Source organism: Cuculus canorus, chromosome Z (genome assembly GCF_017976375.1).
Source record: "Cuculus canorus isolate bCucCan1 chromosome Z, bCucCan1.pri, whole genome shotgun sequence".
In the NCBI taxonomy this organism is placed as follows: domain Eukaryota; kingdom Metazoa; phylum Chordata; class Aves; order Cuculiformes; family Cuculidae; genus Cuculus; species Cuculus canorus.
The window spans coordinates 28,722,412-28,739,307 of NC_071441.1; the positions used below are offsets into that span (position 1 = coordinate 28,722,412).

At 35.3% G+C, this 16,896-nt stretch overlaps 1 protein-coding gene across 6 annotated transcripts in view; it reads left to right on the forward strand.

Annotated features, from left to right (window-relative positions):
* Positions 1–16,896, forward strand: part of VPS13A (vacuolar protein sorting 13 homolog A) — a 98,310-nt gene that overhangs the window by 57,465 nt on the left and 23,949 nt on the right. For 2 of the 6 annotated variants that reach the window (XM_054055398.1, XM_054055401.1), the window contains exons 47-60: positions 765–1,062; positions 2,877–3,272; positions 4,082–4,186; positions 4,284–4,429; positions 7,413–7,452; positions 8,444–8,572; positions 9,244–9,377; positions 11,199–11,328; positions 11,670–11,905; positions 12,807–12,960; positions 13,810–13,956; positions 14,514–14,595; positions 15,942–16,011; positions 16,148–16,253. In XM_054055398.1, coding sequence (XP_053911373.1) covers positions 765–1,062; positions 2,877–3,272; positions 4,082–4,186; positions 4,284–4,429; positions 7,413–7,452; positions 8,444–8,572; positions 9,244–9,377; positions 11,199–11,328; positions 11,670–11,905; positions 12,807–12,960; positions 13,810–13,956; positions 14,514–14,595; positions 15,942–16,011; positions 16,148–16,253 — 2,173 coding nt within the window. Of the gene's footprint in view, positions 1–764; positions 1,063–2,876; positions 3,273–4,081; positions 4,187–4,283; positions 4,431–7,412; positions 7,453–8,443; positions 8,573–9,243; positions 9,378–11,198; positions 11,329–11,669; positions 11,906–12,806; positions 12,961–13,809; positions 13,957–14,513; positions 14,596–15,941; positions 16,012–16,147; positions 16,254–16,896 lie in introns of those variants that run through there. The other 4 variants (XM_054055400.1, XM_054055402.1, XM_054055399.1 and 1 more) reach the window with 3 other exon arrangements.

The window sequence follows — 16,896 nt, forward strand, 5'->3', positions numbered from 1 at the left end:
GCTAATACCCACCTAAAACTGCAGTGTTTGTACGATTTAGCTGAACTGTCACCGACTTGTAGGCAAATGTGTTTGCTTTGATTGTTTATTATGATTACAAAGACTTTTTCCTTCTGTTTTCCCCTAAAAACTTTCCCCATTTTTTAAAGTGACAGCTTTTCATTAAATCTTTTTCATTAAATAAGTTGCAATTTGCTGTATTTTATTTAATAAGGCTTAGTGATATTCTGATTCATTGCACAGGTAAATGGATGAGTTATTCTAGGCAGTCAGAAAATGTTTACTGATAAAAATTTTCAGTCGAGGAGCAGCTGACTGGATTGCAAAAAGTTGCCTTACAGAAGCCATGTGTGTAAACAATCCATAAACTTCATGCTTTGTACTGGAAAGAAGGGTACTTTCTGCAGATCTGAGATAGGAGTGAATTGTTTAACCAGACCTTTTGCTTAGAACAGGAATACAACAGCACTTGTAAGGAAGTTCATTTGCTTCTTCATGAGAATCTCCAACAGGTCCCTTCTTTCCAAGGGAATTATGTGGAGGTATGGAACAAGACGCTCTGTCAGGTACAGTTCCATGAACCTTTGGGATCCAGACCAGTTTTTGCTTCGTCCTTTAAGCAAGATGAAGGCAGGCAGTGAAGTACTATCAGAAATCTTCCAAAATCCCGATAGTACTAGAATGTTAGCTTTGCGTAGTCCTTTTTTTTATAATTGAACAATTCAATCTCATATTCAGTGTTTAAAAAATGTTTTCATTTACAGATCCATTCTGAGTTTGCAACCAGTAGCCAATGAAAGTGGAGCAGATAGAGAATATGATATGTGTGAAGGAATTACATTTGATGAAATTCTGAAAAATGTTGACAGTTTATTACAAAGGAAATGCCAGTCTGTGAGATCAACTAACCACTCACTTATCATCAATATTGTTCCTGTAAAAGACACATTGACATCTTCATTGTGTGCAGAAGATCAATGGGATTTTCCATATGTTGTTCATTTATGGCCTTCTGTTCTTCTCCACAATCTTCTTCCTTATCAGATAACTTATTCAATAGAGGTAATTCTTTAATGGGCAATTTTTTTATGATATTTACTACCTTTATATGAAAGCTGTTTATAAATGAATATTTAAAGAGCAGGCTTCTGTAGAGAGTTTGAAGGAAGTTTACAGATCTTGTAAAGGCAAGACTGTATCTACAGAAATGAAACAGTACCAGAATGTGAAAAGTGGTGGTACTAATGATAAGTAACAAGTCATACTTCAAACACATGTACAAAGTAAAACTTAGACTGCCCAAGTTCAGCCCTGTGAGTCACTTTTTGTTGCTTAGGTGCAGCTTGAGCCTAATTAAACAGTGTAGTTTTTCCTGTGAATTGATACTGCCTCAGATGACTTAATTGGGTGAGCCTACAATAGCATTTTATGTGCTGTCACTGATTTTTAGTGGTAGCATGCTTTTAATGAGGTCGCAAACCAGCCTTTTTTCCAGGTTTTGGCTTGAATTGCAGTCTAGTGGCAGGCAGTATGTTCTTTTCAGGTGAAATTAAATGATTAGGTGCACTTTGACTATTAATAGAGTCTCATTCCAGGGCCAGATGACAGCTGGTCTCAAGGAGAACACCCAAGACATTTACAGCTTTGGACATGGGTTCCTCAGTACTGAACATCTCATTCTGTGGATCTGCTATGATCGTGTCCAGCTGCTTACCCATATAGACCTAGAAGAACAGAGATGTAGATGGGAGACAGCGAATAATTTTTTTCAAATGGCCTTAATAGTTAGTATTTGAACTCAAGCAGTAGAATTTAATCACTAGATTTTATCACAAACGCATAGTTACTAGAACCAAAGACTGTGGCCTTTACCAGATGTATGGAACTAAGAGGCTCTTTTCTGTATGTCTATTACAAACTTAAATTTACTGAAAGAAGTATTGGATTGAGGATCTCTATCATTTAGCATGATTATGTATTTTAATTTGGTGACAGATTTTTTTTGTGTTAAATATTGGTGACTGTCATAGTTGGTTGTTGGTTTTTTTTCCTATTAAAGTAGATGTCTAAGAATGTTACAAGAAGGCCAACAGCATCCTGTTTTATTAGAAATAGTGTGGCCAGCAGTACTAGAGAAGTGAAAAGTGATTGTTGCCCTGTACTTGGTACTGATGAGGCTGTACCTTGAATGCTGTGTTCAGTTCTGGGCCCTTCACCACAAGAAAGACTTGTGAAGTGCTGGAGCATGTCCAGAGGAAAGCAATGAAGCTGGTGAAGGGTCTGGAGCACAACTGTTATGGGAAGCAGCTGAGGGAACTGGCATTGTTCCCTCCCCAGAAGAGGAGGCTGGGGAGAGACTGTATCACTGTCTACAACTGCCTGAAAGGAGGTTGTATTGAGGCAGCTGTTGGTCTCTTCTCACAAGTAACAAGTTGTAGGACTAGAGGAAACGGCCTCAAGAGGAGGTTTAGACTGGATATTTGGAAACAATTCTTCACTGAAATGCTTGCCAAGCAATTAGAAGAGGCTGCCTAGAGAAGTGGTTGAGTCCCTATCCCTGAAGGTACTTAAAAGATATGTAGATGTGGCGCCTAGGGGCATGATTTTACTGGTCGATATTAACCTAACATACTGGCGATGTTAGGTTAATACTGGACTTCAATACATTAAAGAGCTTTTCAACCTAAATGATTCTGTGAGTCTCTGAGAGTTAAATAGCATAATAAGCATTTTAAAATTTTGCTTACGTAACCTGTGTCAAATTTCAAAGCTTTTGTCAATTTTGTGTCAATTTTCAAAGCTAGCTAGAAAAGAAAAGTTAAAGTGAATTTTGTGTGACTCATGTATGTGTACATTATTTGGGTTTTATTTTAAAGGGAAGTGGAAACAAATATGACAGTCTACAAGAAGGATGTTCAGCCCAGATTCATAATGCAGTGTTGGATCAAACAAAACTAGATTTACAGTTGCTTAATTATCTTGATCAAAATTGGAAGAGTGAGTATCATATAAAAAGCAATCTATCCGATATCACCTTCACGACCTTTTACTGCATCACGGAGTTGGATAAGACTGAACTGGATATTGCTGTCCACGTGACCTACACAACTGGGCAGATGGTTATAGCAATTCACAGTCCATACTGGATGGTAAATAAAACTGGTCGAATGCTGCAATACAAAGCTGATGGTATTCACCGGAAGCATCCTCCAGATTACAAAAAGCCGCTCCTTTTTTCTTTCCAGCCCAAAAACTTTCTCCAAAACAACAAGGTATTATATTTTGTAAAACCGGACAGCTCTGTACTCCCATATGTTGTTGTATGAAAGCATTTTTAAACCGTTAAAGTTACTGAACTATGCTGTGCTCCGCCAAGGGTATGAAACCGACTATATCTCTGTCTAAAGATATTTTAACTAATGTTTATTTTAAATAACGATGGTGTCAGTTATGCTTGAGATGGGAAATTTACTTTATCAAATACATTGTTAAGAGTGAGAGGAGTAGCATACACTGAGAAGTATTTCCTAAATGAAAGAATTTCCGTTACTCCATTTAAACTGCATCGACAGAGGTCCTTATTCTATAAAAGATCTGGAAGTTGTGTAAAAAATGTAAAGCTGTGGTACTTGAAAAATGAATGCTGCTTGAAAACTTCATTGTTAACTTAGTGCTTAACTTATTGGTGGTTGGTAGATAGGGTCTGAGTTGGTAGTAAGCTAAGGTTAAGATGCAGTTTACCATTTGAGTCTGCTATGTGAGTGTTTTAATGCTGAATATTACTGATGAATGAATGGTATGAGGGAGATTTCGAGACTGTTAATTTGCCTTTGAGATTTTAATTGGGATGAGTTTTGGAAAAGATCCTTCTGGTTGCTTCCTCTGGAGTGTCTTACAATGTGTATTCTACGTAGCTTTTAACGAAGGGGGCTAGAAGATATCTTTGAGACAATTGTTATTGACATCTTAATAGAAACACCAGTATTTCCTTATTCAGTTTGTCTATGTTTTCTTATATATGTGATTTAAAATGTTGTCAGTGTCTCTAAATTGAAAGTTAATTCAGGGTGCTTCTTTATAGGTGCAGCTTATGGTAACTGACAGTGAACTGTCTGATCCGTTTTCACTGGACACTGTTGGAAGTCATGGTTCTGTGAAATGCAAGAGCCATAAAAAGGAGTATCAAGTGAGTTAAATTTGTCTTTCAAATTTGTCACTTTGAGGAGATTTAAATGAGGTAAGAGAAGAACAGTGTGCTTCTAACAGTGTGTTTCTATTCACAGGTTGGTGTAACCATAAACAACAGCAGTTTTAATATTACTAGAATTGTAACTTTCACTCCATTTTTTATGATCTCAAATAGAAGCAAATACACTTTGGAAGTAGCTGAAGAAGGAAAGGAAAAGTGGATTCCTATTGTTTTGCAACAGGTAAATTTACAAAGGAATCTATTCTGATTTGTTTCTCTAAGAGGGGAAGAAAGATTGATTTGAACACTCACTGGTGGAAGATGAGCAGTGTCTGAATGTTCAATGACAGTGTCTGAATACCTTGTGCTTTTTCAATCAGTTGTGTTCTGTTGCCTTTTTTTATTGTTACCTTAGGGCATACTATAAAGCTGGTTTACGTTGTAACTGGATTATTATCTCTGTTATGTGTGTCATAAATAGTATGAGAAAAAGACCTCTGCTGTTACTGTATTATCTCTCTCTGCAGTGGCACTGACATTTCTGTTGAGTTTTTGCAGTGGTATCTGATCGAATGATTTGACTGACCTGGTACGTGTCATACTGCTTTCATACAGGAAGAAAATTGCTCATCTGGATCAAATCAGATAGCTTCAAACTGTTCTGGGACTAATCTCACTGCTGTTTTTTAGTGCTTAATGCATCATTTCTATAGAGACATCACTGGCCTCTAGGCCGAGTGGTATAGAAATGCCTTTTTGGCTTTTGACTGTGCTGCTGAGATCTAGACTGTTGCAAACCGGGAGTGCGGCTTGGCTATTTCAACTGCAGCATCCCACAGTTAATTTTTCTATGCGTTTTGAGTTTTGAGGCCATTGTGCCTTCCTTCAGGACATGTAGGAAATGCAACGTGTGTTTGGGGTAGTGTTGAAGGTCTGTAAAGCTGAAAGTGATCCACACTGCCTTCTGGGAAGAGTGAAATCTCACCCCCTTCCAATGAGTCTTGAAGAGAGCATATCCAAAACACAGAGGCTGGAAAATTGTGTGGTTGGAGACACTCTCGCTTTTCTTTAGCACTGTAGATATTCCAAATGGCTACCAAAAATGCTTGCAAACTAAAATGCTAACATTACAAGAATATTTTAAATCATTTGTAACTATATATTTTTGTTGCATTTTCAGTACCTTAAACACATGCTTCTTAAGTGTGCTTTCTGTCTTTAGCAGAGAAATACCATTTACATATTATTTCAGTTTATGAAATTGATAATACTTTGTTTTATTTGTGTCATTCTTGTTGTGATTTTTGTTAAGATGTACACAATAATGTTTAGATTTTTAAGTGTTTAGGTCAGTTCAGCCACCCATAATGTTTATAATTATTTTTTTTAAAAAAAATCTTTGCTTTTATTCCAGAATAGACTGTCACAAGCCTACACATTTGTTCTGTTTCCTGATATTCTTATGTTCCTTCTGAATTAAGTTTTTTTTGACTCTACATAGTTCCTGGGTTCTTTACGTGCATGATTTGTCATCTAGTTTGTTGATAAAGCTCTGAAATGACAAACGTTTTTGTGTAGAGGGCTGGAGTACTTCATATCTAACTTCATACTCGTAAGAATATATAATCAGACTTTATTACTTCTCAGTGCTTTGTGGTTTATATTTGTTATGGAGTTATTAGAATAAATGGAATTATTTTACAAGGAACTTCTGAAATTTCCTGCAAAAACTATTTAAAAATAATACTTTTGAAAGTTCAAATACATTGCTACATATGTAGTTTTCCTGTGTTGGCTGCTTAATTGTTATGCTTACAGAATTTTCTAGCATGTCCCACAAATGTCACTATTTCTCAGGTGTTTTGTAATTGTATTAATTGGTCTTAGTTTCCTTTAAGTTATGAAGGACTGTAGATTTTAGGATCACTCCTATTATCTTTTGAAAAATTAGATAAGGCAGTTTATCAAATGGAGTCGTAGAGGTCAACAAAGGAATCTGTATCCCCTCATAATCCCCAAATTGCTTTCATTTCTGCATTGCATTGATGTTTTCCCCTTTTCATAAGAAGTCTCTAAAAGTCAGTGTTGTGACAGTTAAGCCTACCATGGTTGTTCATTTGTAACCTAGTTGGGTCAGTCCAGTGTATTTCTTTATCTCTTCTAAATCTAGGTAGAATCCAGCCCCTATGGGTCTGTCTTTGGACATCCAGGACAGATTTCCAAGAATGAATTCCCGTCTGCTTCTGTTCTTGAGCTATTAAATTATGCTATCCAGCTAGCCTGGATTTTATTTTTTTAATAATGCCTGTGATTTCTTTTGACTGTTCACAATTTACTCTTTTATATTAGATTGATCTTCAAAGAAATAACAAACTTGTTGAAATGATAATTTGAATATCAGCTTGCTGCCTGTCTCCTCTCATTATTTTTGTCATTTTAAGTTAAGCAGAGTCCTCCCTGCTGCTTTTCTTTTTTTAATCCGCTCTTCTTTCTTAGTAATAGAGAGCCTGTCTTCTCAGAGGAAAAAGGAATCTATATGTAGAACCCGTCTCCTCTTGGACATGTCCTCTATCTGGAAACCAGTCAATCTATCAGAAACTTTAAATGTGTTCTTAGAAAAATCCATTGTTCTTCAAAGGTTCTAGTAGAAGTTATTGAACACTAGTTGTTATGAAACGGCTTTGCTGTCTAAGGACAGTCCTTTCAGTTAGGTACAGTGCAAGACAGTTGACCAGCATCCTTGGAGAAAGTGAGAAAGCAAGCAAGCAAGCAAGCAAACATTGCTGGAGACTACATGTGAGACCACTGCTAAATATGTGTTGATACTATTAAGGAATGGAGATTGGTACATAAGTATACCATCTGATGAAGCACTTATTGTGTGGCAAAACACTTATAAATGGCATCATTGTGACACATTCTGTGGCTAAAGACTATGAAACATTTATTTTTCTTTTTTTTTTTTCTAGTTGATTCTGTAACTCCTTTTTTAACCAATCCTTTTTACTTATTTTGGTTTTGATTTTGGACTTTCATTTGACTGATTCTCCTTGAATTTCCTTTGAGCTCTTTTAATTTCCATGTTGAGACTTACTTGCTCTATTTTATGCTAGTATACAATACAATTTAAATTTTCTTTTGTGTGTAGGGTACATGTTGATGTAGGTAACACCCTCAGTCTTGCTGTTTAACTATATTTTTTTCCTTTGTCTTCCTGCTTCCTGTGGTGTGAGAAACAATGGGAAAGGGAACTTAGTGGCATGGTAAGTTGGTGAACTAGTCTTTCACCACTGAAGATTCAATCCAAGGATTCAGACACAAAAAAATATGAACACCTCAGCTGTTGACCTGTGTTGGAGAGAGATGCTCCTGAAGTTTTGGGTGTTGCAGGTGAACAGTTTGAAATATAGGAATACTGGTCTACGTAGACAGGCACTGAAAGTTATTGTTATTCATAGCTTGTTCCCATGGCAGGACTCTTAGCTGGAAACTTTTTGTTAGTTACAATTAAAACTTTTGTTTCTCCTGCCTCCTTGTATTATCCTTGTATCCTTGTATTACATTGGCATGTAAACTATGGAAGAGAAATTGTGGGATTTCTAAACCCAGAATGGCTGTGATATCTGTTGTGGATGTGGATAGCACAACATGCTTTCTGATTTAGCCACTTAATGCTTCATATTTTATTTATATATATGTCCATATATATATATATATATAAAGTAGTTAAAAAAAGCAGCTAGTGTGCTGATGTCCTGCGTACTCAAGTTACTATGGGTTGTATTTATCCTGTTATCCCTTTTTTCACTGATTGTCCCTATAAGACTGATTTGTAATTCATACTTATTTGGCCTGTCAATGGAAGAACAGTTTTGTTAGCTGGCTTTTTTCTTTCTTTTTTTTTAACAAGCTTTGCCATTCCATTGTTGTAGCCATGCTCAGCTTTATGCTCTAGATTTTGTATACATTATCCATTTTAAATCTACTTCTTCATTTGAATATGAAGTCTTATTGTTTTCACTTGTAGTTCCTTAACTCCTTAGTTCCTTCACTGTAGTCTGAATTATTTCTGACTTCCTTTCAATTTATTGTGTTCAGGTAAGGAATTACTTTCAGGTTTTTTAATAGTTTCTGATCCACCTCACTATACTTTTGGGTAGCATTTTAGTAGATGAACTTTGGGCTGAGAAGAATGCCATTTAGAATCTAGTTTGTTTTGTCACTTACTTTAAAGTATCTGGTATTTTTTTCTAGTGCATTCCCTTTTGGCCTGAAAGTGATGCCAACAAACTGCTTGTTAGAGTTGAAAATTCTGAGCTCCCCCCAAAGAAAATAAATTTTGATAAGCAAGAAAACTGTCTGCTGCTGCATTTGGACAACAAGGTAAATGAATGCCTTTGGAAATGAGGTGGAACAGCATCAATAACTGTTTAATTTCCATTCTCAAAGTTTCTGTCTTCCCATACAACCAAGTTGTGCACAACCGTAGCTGGGGAAAAGACTATGTAAACACAATTGTATTATTACCATTTTCATGCTCTCTTTCCTGTGTGTGTAAATGCAGATACAAGTAGGTGTTCCATTTTAAGCGCTTCCCTGCAAAGCAGATCTGTAGAAGCTGAAGCACAGATTGTTTTGCTGGTGGTCTCTAGCTGAGGCTGAGAACTATTTATATTAGTTCTAAAATATCACTAATTTACTTCAAAAAGTAAATTTGTCTCTTAACTTTTATGTTGCATACAGTCTAATCTAGCAGTAGTATTTAAATATATGAGCGTACTTAATAGTAGAAAGTAGGCATGAATGGTTCAAGGAAGATTCCTCTAACTACTAGTTTAAATCTTGATAGTACAGAACTCCTCTATATTTAGTACTAAGGGCAATGCCTGTTACCTAGTAGTTAGATCATGGAAATAGTTTCAAGATACGTTAGTAGTTGTTTGACTAATTGTTGCTTTTATGAGAATAAAAGTTTTCTGAAATATTTATTTTATGTTTGATTTACTAGAAATTCATTCTGCTGTTGTTTACTTTATTATCTTTACGTCTAATAGCTTGGAGGAATTACTGTGGATGTTAACCTGACTGAACATTCTACAGTGATTACCTTTTCTAATTACCATGATGGTGCCGCTCCTTTTCTGTTGATAAACCATACTAAAGAAGAAATCATTGAGTATGGACAAAGGTATGTAAAAAGAGTTACAGTGTGGATGTCTGCATGGAGACATGAACTGTTATTCATGTATTGTAAGTATGCCTGTTTCTTAAGAAGCCTATTTTTAAAGAAATAGCTGTCTGATTTTGTCTGAGCACTCAAAAATGTGTTGTTTGTAAATGAAAGGAATGAATTGTTAGCAGAAAAACTTATGTAGTTCGAGATGCCTCTTTCTGCAGTAAAGAAGCTGTTCTGTGAGCTAAAGATGAACTCTGGTCTTTTATATTACTTTTGTGGCCTTACCCTCTAAATCCCTCTACTTTCCTGGTGGAGATGCGCTTAGCTTTTCTGGAACTGTGCAAGTGCTGACTGTGCAGAATAATAACAAATGAGTTGCAAATGTAATTATGTTTGAGACTTCTACTGTTCTATCATATTTAGTCAAGATTTAGCAGAAAGAATGGGTTAAAGTATCGAGAGAGATGAGGGAATGGACTGAAAATTGCATAGGTAGTTACACAAATTTTGTCATGCCAGACCAAAACTACGATTATTTTAACAAATAAGAATTATCTGCAATGAGTGAACGTTTCATTGTGTGCTTACAGGAAGCTATACTGGTTCTTTTCTCAAGCTGGGATGTCTTTGTTATGCTTTGCTACTATGCAGTTGTTATACGGTGCTGAGAAGTGAAAGGATATCCATGGCATTCTTGACCTTTTTAAAAGCCAAACAGCCTCTACCATTTTTTTCTTTCAGTGAATCAGATGAGTGTTGTTTCAAGATTTTTACTTGAAAAATGGAAGAGCTGCTAGTCAAAGTAAACTTGCAGTTGAACGTTCCTGTTTGTCTGAAGAATACAGTCAATTGCTTGCTTTTTAATCTGTAAAGATTAGTAATCTATTCTTTTTACCTGGCTTTTGGGCATTCTGGGTGTAAATTTAATATGTATATATGTAACTTTAGTAATGAATAGAATAGAATATTTCAGTTGGAAGAGACCTACAACAAGATAGACTGACCGCTTGAGGGCTGACCAAGTGTTAGAGTGTGTTATTAAGGGCATTTTCCAAATGCCTCTTGAACAACAACAGCCTTGTGGCATCAACCACCTCTTTAGGAAGCCTGTTCTGGTGTTTGACCACCGTGTTGGTAAAGAAATGCTTCCTAATACCTGGTCTAAACCTCCCCTGGTGAGGCTTTGAGCCATTCCCACATGTCCTATCACTAAATCCCCTGGGAGAACAGATCAGCACCTCCTTCTCTGCTTCCCATTCTTGGGTAGGATCCTTTTAGAGAGCTATAGAAGACAGGTCTGCTATTTTTTAACTATGGAGGGGAACGAGTTTAAAATTTGTTCATCTGAAAATATCTGCTGTTTCCGGATGCAAAACAGTGGACTTCTTTCCCGTCAACATATCATGTAGGGGAAACCTTTTCTTAAACAATGGATTTTGAACACACTTTTCTTCTCTTGGAATATTAGTGTTAGGCTGCATGAATCCTGAATTTTCCTTTCAGCTTGTAAGCTGTACTGTCTGTTTTCCCTCCTCTCCCTCCCTTAATGTTTCCCTGATTGTCACAAGTGGGGAAGAAAATGAGTATTTAAAATCTACTCTTTATACTTTTATTTCTAAATAATACATATATATTTGAAGTATAAATCCTAGTTTTATTATTCTGCTGAGAATGGTTTTGTGCATGTTTTTTTCATGCAAAGTTGTTTTAAGTTTTCCTTTTCACTATTTGAAAAAAAAAATTATTAAAGTGTTCTTGTTCAAATGCTAGAATGCAGAACTTGTTGGCACAACATATTAATTGACATTTTAATTGAATACTACTGTGGTCTAGTTCCCTCAGTGAATTGGAAGACTGTCTTCAGGCAAATAAGGCAGTACTGTATACTTGGGCGGACCCAGCAGGATCTAGAAAATTGAAATGGAAATGTGGAAATAGAACTGAGGAAATTACCCCAAAAGAGGTACGTTTATTATCTAAATCTCCTTTTAATGCTGTTTAACTTATTATCCTAGTCATCAGTGTATGTATGAAAATCTATATGTGTATGTAATGAGCATGATCAGCAATGTCATATATGAGGGTCAGACAGAATAGTAACAGCACTGAGTTTGCTTGATCTTGTGCCAGTAAGCAATGTCTTGAGTTCAAATATGCTTGTGTATTGAGAGGCTGCTTATAGTTAGTTTTCCTGTACGTGTTAAAAATGTCTTCGGGTGTTGGTTTTGTTGCTAAGACTTTTGCATTTGCTTGCGAGGTAGGATGATGAATAGAGTTGTAAGAGTTTTCCTCTCTTGTTCATAGGACAAAATGGAAATACTCAGCCTGGATTGCAGAAGAGTGGTCTATTTAGTGTCGTTTTTTGAAGGTTTGCAGCGCATTGTCTTAATCACTGAAGATGAGAATGTGTTTAAATTGACATATGAAAGTGTGAAAGCAGAGCTAGCAGAACAGGAAATTGTTCTTTCATTGCAAGATGTTGGAATTTCATTGGTTAATAATTATACAAAGCAAGAGGTGTCCTACATTGGAATTACAAGGTAACTTAATTGTCTCCCAGCAGACTAAAATGTTAACTTCATGTATTTTCACTCACTGAGTTCATTTTGGGGTGAGATGGAAGAGGAAAAATAGGTCCAAGTAAGAGTATTTAAAAACTAAATCATGTTTTTCTGTTGTAATAAGAAATAGTTTCACTGTTTTATATTAATGCATATCCTTTCTGTATTTGGATGTATGTGTTTTTGTAACACCTAATTGTACTCTGTGTAGCAACTTCCCAATACATTGAACAGAAATATTTCCTGCTCTTGTAGTTTGGGGAGTGATAGTACAGTTTTAAGGAGTAAGGTCTGTGGGTTTTTCTGTCTTTTTTACAGGAAGTTGCTGAATTTTGTGTTGAAGTTTCTGATGGCAGCAGCAGCTTGTAGGTCTTTTTATTTTTGATTGAGAAATTATCTAAGACTCTAATCCTTAAGGTTTTCTGCCATAACATGTTAGAGGGAAGATGAAAAGAAACTTGCTTAACAAATGCATGCGGTTGAGTATTCAAACAAGTGCTTTTTAGAATGCCTAAGGGACACTTGTATATCATTACCATAATTCACACACATCTGTATATTGAGATGGTAGAATAATAAATGGTAATACTGATGAAACTGAGCTTCTTGATTAAGTATCCTTACGTACCTGTCTTCATCAGATTGGGGAATTACACAGACTTGCAGTTAACTTCTCTTTTTTTATGTTGAAGAGACTGGCTTCCACATAGTGCTGAGAAGGCAGCGGGCGATTTAGATTACTCATATTTACTACAGTAGCGCTTTATGATGTCATTTCTCATTCTGTAGGTATATCCTATTAGAAGCCATACTATGGTAGGTAAATCTTGTTTTGATATAGCTAATCATTCTCTCTTTGTCCTTTGTTTTGTTTTCCAAGTTCTGATGTGGTTTGGGAGACAAAACCCAAGAAAAAATCAAGATGGAGACCAATGAGTATCAAGCAGACTGATAAATTAGAACAAGAATTCAAAGATTACAGTGAACTAACTCCTTCAGAAAACAAGATTGTTGAATTGGAATCAAATGTTTTGGTAATACTGATAGTTCTCCCATGCCATTGTTAATGTGTACACACAAGGAAAAAAAATTATCAGTTTTGTGATATTTGAAGACATTTACAGTGAAAAGTGAGGGGATTAGTTTGTCTAATCCATTTCAAAACCCGCCTTTATCAGAGAAAAAGGTTTTGGAAATAAAATCCATAAACTTTTGAAAGCTTGCTATAGGTTTTTTGTTGTTAGCATCTGACTTTGAAATTGAAGTGTAACATATTTGCACGTCAAGGTACTAAATATGCATAAAGTTACAGTAGAGGTGGTTTGCACTGGGTTCGTTTGTTTTACTGGGGACGTGGGCATGGTGTTAGTTTTGGGTTAGTTGGTTTGTTTTAGCACAAAATCTTTTATGTTTCAAGTGCCTTATAGTGGGATAATTCAAATATGTCATTCAAACACATACATATGAAAAAATCATTCCAGGAACTATTCTGGATCATAGATGCACATTATGCTACAAATGTTGCTGTCCTTGCCTGTGGATAAATGCTAGATACTCATTAGAATTGTGTTGTAGATAAATAAATGAGCTAATTTTTCTGTCATAGACTGTATTACTATAGTACTCTGCCTTTCCTCTAGAAAGCCATGTATTAAATGGTAGTGATCCCCCACATACTTCTTTTGTAGTGTTACCTCTACTGAAATTTATGACAAAATTTGATTGTTTTAAATAAAGGAAATTTATGACATCTGACTTAAAAGCTGCAAAACATTAACTGCTAAGCTATCTTCGCAGTGTTAATGAACAGTGTAAACTTTATATTATAGAAGGAAGTCTTCTGAAACACGTAGCATGCTAAGTTTTCTTTGATAATACAATAGGTATGTTTAACTCCTAATGGAATGAATATGAAAATTCAACAACCAAATGAGATTCCGATCAGAAGGAATTATCTGCCAGCTTTAAAAGTGGAATACAGTTCATCTGCACATCAGAAGTCTTTCAGAATTCAAATTTACAGGATACAGGTGAGTCTTTTCAAAAAACAGTGAGTTATTAAGAACAGGTGACTTTTCTGGAAACCTGGATTTTTTAGAATTGTTTGGATTTGTCAAGTTTTAAATTTGATTGTACTTATTGGCTTTTGCATCACTGATCCTCGTTCTTTGGAAGTACTACTTAAATGCTTCTGGAAAAAAAAAAACCCAAACACCTATGACTGGGGAAAAACTTTTACCATACATCTTCCATGCTTTTTCTTGTGCCTTTTCTTTTCAACTAACAAAAAAAAAAGGTACAATTTGTTGTCTTGCATATTTTCCAAGTTTTTAAAAACAAATTATTTGCAAAACTTCTGTGGACCATTTATTACCACCGACTGAGAAGTTTTTCTAGACTACTCGATTGGATTATTTTGTTTTGGAAAAAAACCAATATTTTGAATTGCAGTAGTCGATTTTTCTTCTGCTTTTGAATTGGAATGCTACAGGTAATGTTCATAATTCCTGTGTTTGTCCTGATTTTAAAATATTTCACTATTGAAAAGCTAACATGCTGCACCTTGTCCTGTCCTTACCCCTATTAGATACAAAACCAGATTCCTGGAGCCATATTTCCCTTTGTGTTCTATCCTATTAAACCTCCAAAGTCCATCACCCTGGATTCAGGTTTGTTGTTCTAGTTTAACATAACACTTACTTCTAAAATGATAAGTTAACATGCTTGTACTGAAGTTAACCATGTCATATTTACCAGATAAAGTCTGTATAAGCTTACTGACTACAGGGAACACAAATACTAATGTTAGAGATAGAAAAGCAGTTTCCTCTACGCAGAAGATATACAGAAAACTATTTAAACAGTTATCAATGAATGAATGAAATTTTGTTTTCTTCTGATTGCTGTCAGACCTTTTAAGCATGTCATCTTGACATGCTTATTCAGCGTTCTTGGGGTGTGTAATGTCAAAGTTATATTTGGCTCAAACTTGAAATGGTCTTTTGGCAGTTGCATTCAGACCACAATTAAAACTTAATGATGACTAGTACAGGAAAAGACTTGCCTGCTGAAAATAAGAAAAGATCAAATTATTCCTTTTTTTGGTAGTAGCGAATCTGCTGCATCATTTCTGTATTATTTGCATTTGGATTTCTGTGGCAGTGAGGATTCACTTTTCGTCTTTAGTCATCCAGTATTCCCCATACTGCCCCAAGTAAGGCAATTTAACACTATTGGGGTTGCTTTTCTTTTTTTTTGCTTGCATGCAATAGATCACCTAGTGATTTATCTGAAATAATGTTAACTAATTAGAAATGTATGCCAGTACCAACCTAAATTCAAACTCAAAATTACTATGTGAGACACCATTTATTAGCACTGTAGTTGGGAAATTATATTTTGTCTGTTTTGTATGTGGCCTTCCAGCTTCTCTATTGTTTGGAACTCAGAGCTGGGTCAGTAGACTATGTGATGAACTGTAGTCTCCCATAAACTTGTTTGGGAGAAAGTTGCTTGGAAGATCAGAGTAATCTCAGGAGAGATTCTTCATTGAAACAAATAATACTGCTTGTAATTTTGTACAGAAGCTAATAAGATGTCAACTGCTAATTGTAAATATGATCAGTTTCAAGCTGAGGTGCATAAACCTGCAGAATTTTTATTTTTTTTTTTTGTTATTTAGTTTATATGTTGGTATCAGCTGTTGGAAAACCCTATTCTATGACTAGGGAAATTATTTAAGTCTAAGATTATATTAATATTAGTTTACTTTTAAATGAAAATGGTACATTTTCAAAGATGAGTGAAATAAAATTTTGATGTTCCATTTCATCCTTGTCTTCCTATTCCCTTCTGTTCCTGCTTTATTCCCTGATATTAGTTGTCATATCCATTATGCAATCCCACTTTACAGGATTGAGAAAATCCTGAACATGTGACATATTCAAGTTAAAAATAAAAAGATATGCTTAGCATATAAAAATCTGTGCTGATCTCTTGTTTTACAACTTCATAGCACCAAAACCATTTACTGATGTCAGTATTGTCATGAGAACTGCAGGACATTCACAAATATCTCATATTAAGTAAGTATTTTGACACATTCCATCTCTTTTACTATTGATTATGTTTAATCAAGCCTTAAAATTATTATGAATGAAGTTTTATGTGTTGAACATTTTCATAGAACAACTTAATAACCGTTTTTCGTTTCATATGCAGATATTTTAAGGTCCTGATTCAAGAGATGGATCTCAGATTAGATCTTGGCTTTCTATATGCACTGGCTGAATTCTTTACACAGGCTGATGTGCCAAGTGACCAAGAGGTAGAAACCTTTTGTCGCTTAAAGATTAATAGATTTTAAGTTTCTAATTATTCAACTAGTATTTAAAAAAACATCTTGTTGTTCTTTGTCCGTTACACTGTTTAGTTGCTGTGTCTAGGACTAATAGGAAGCTGTGAGATTTTTAGGAGCTTCCGTTGCCTGAGGCAAACACTAACTTGTCCCTTTATTCTAATCTTGCATGTTATGCAAAGAAGTCTTCAAAACCTGAAAATAATTAAACTAATGCTGTTGTAGATTCTTTGGTCTTACTAATGCCTGAAGTATCAGTTAATTAAGAACCCCAAACAGGGAGGAAATTAAAATAATACTGTACTAATGCAGCTTATTTAAAGAAATAAAGATAAAAATAAATCTAGGAACATCCTGGCCAGGAAATCACTGAAACTTACCTGCCCATAAGAGTAAGAGAATGTAAAAGGAATGAAGTGAGAGGTTGAGTAGGAAGTGGAACTATCTTGATGAGTTTGTAGACAGGAACAGTAGATAGGATAATATGAAGTGCAAGGTAGTCTGCTTGGGAAATAATAATGAAGACTTCAGATACAACAGTAAGGCAACAGAAGCCAGAGTTTCTTGGATTTCCCAGAGGAGAAAAAAAGGTGATGAGCTGTATAGGAACAAT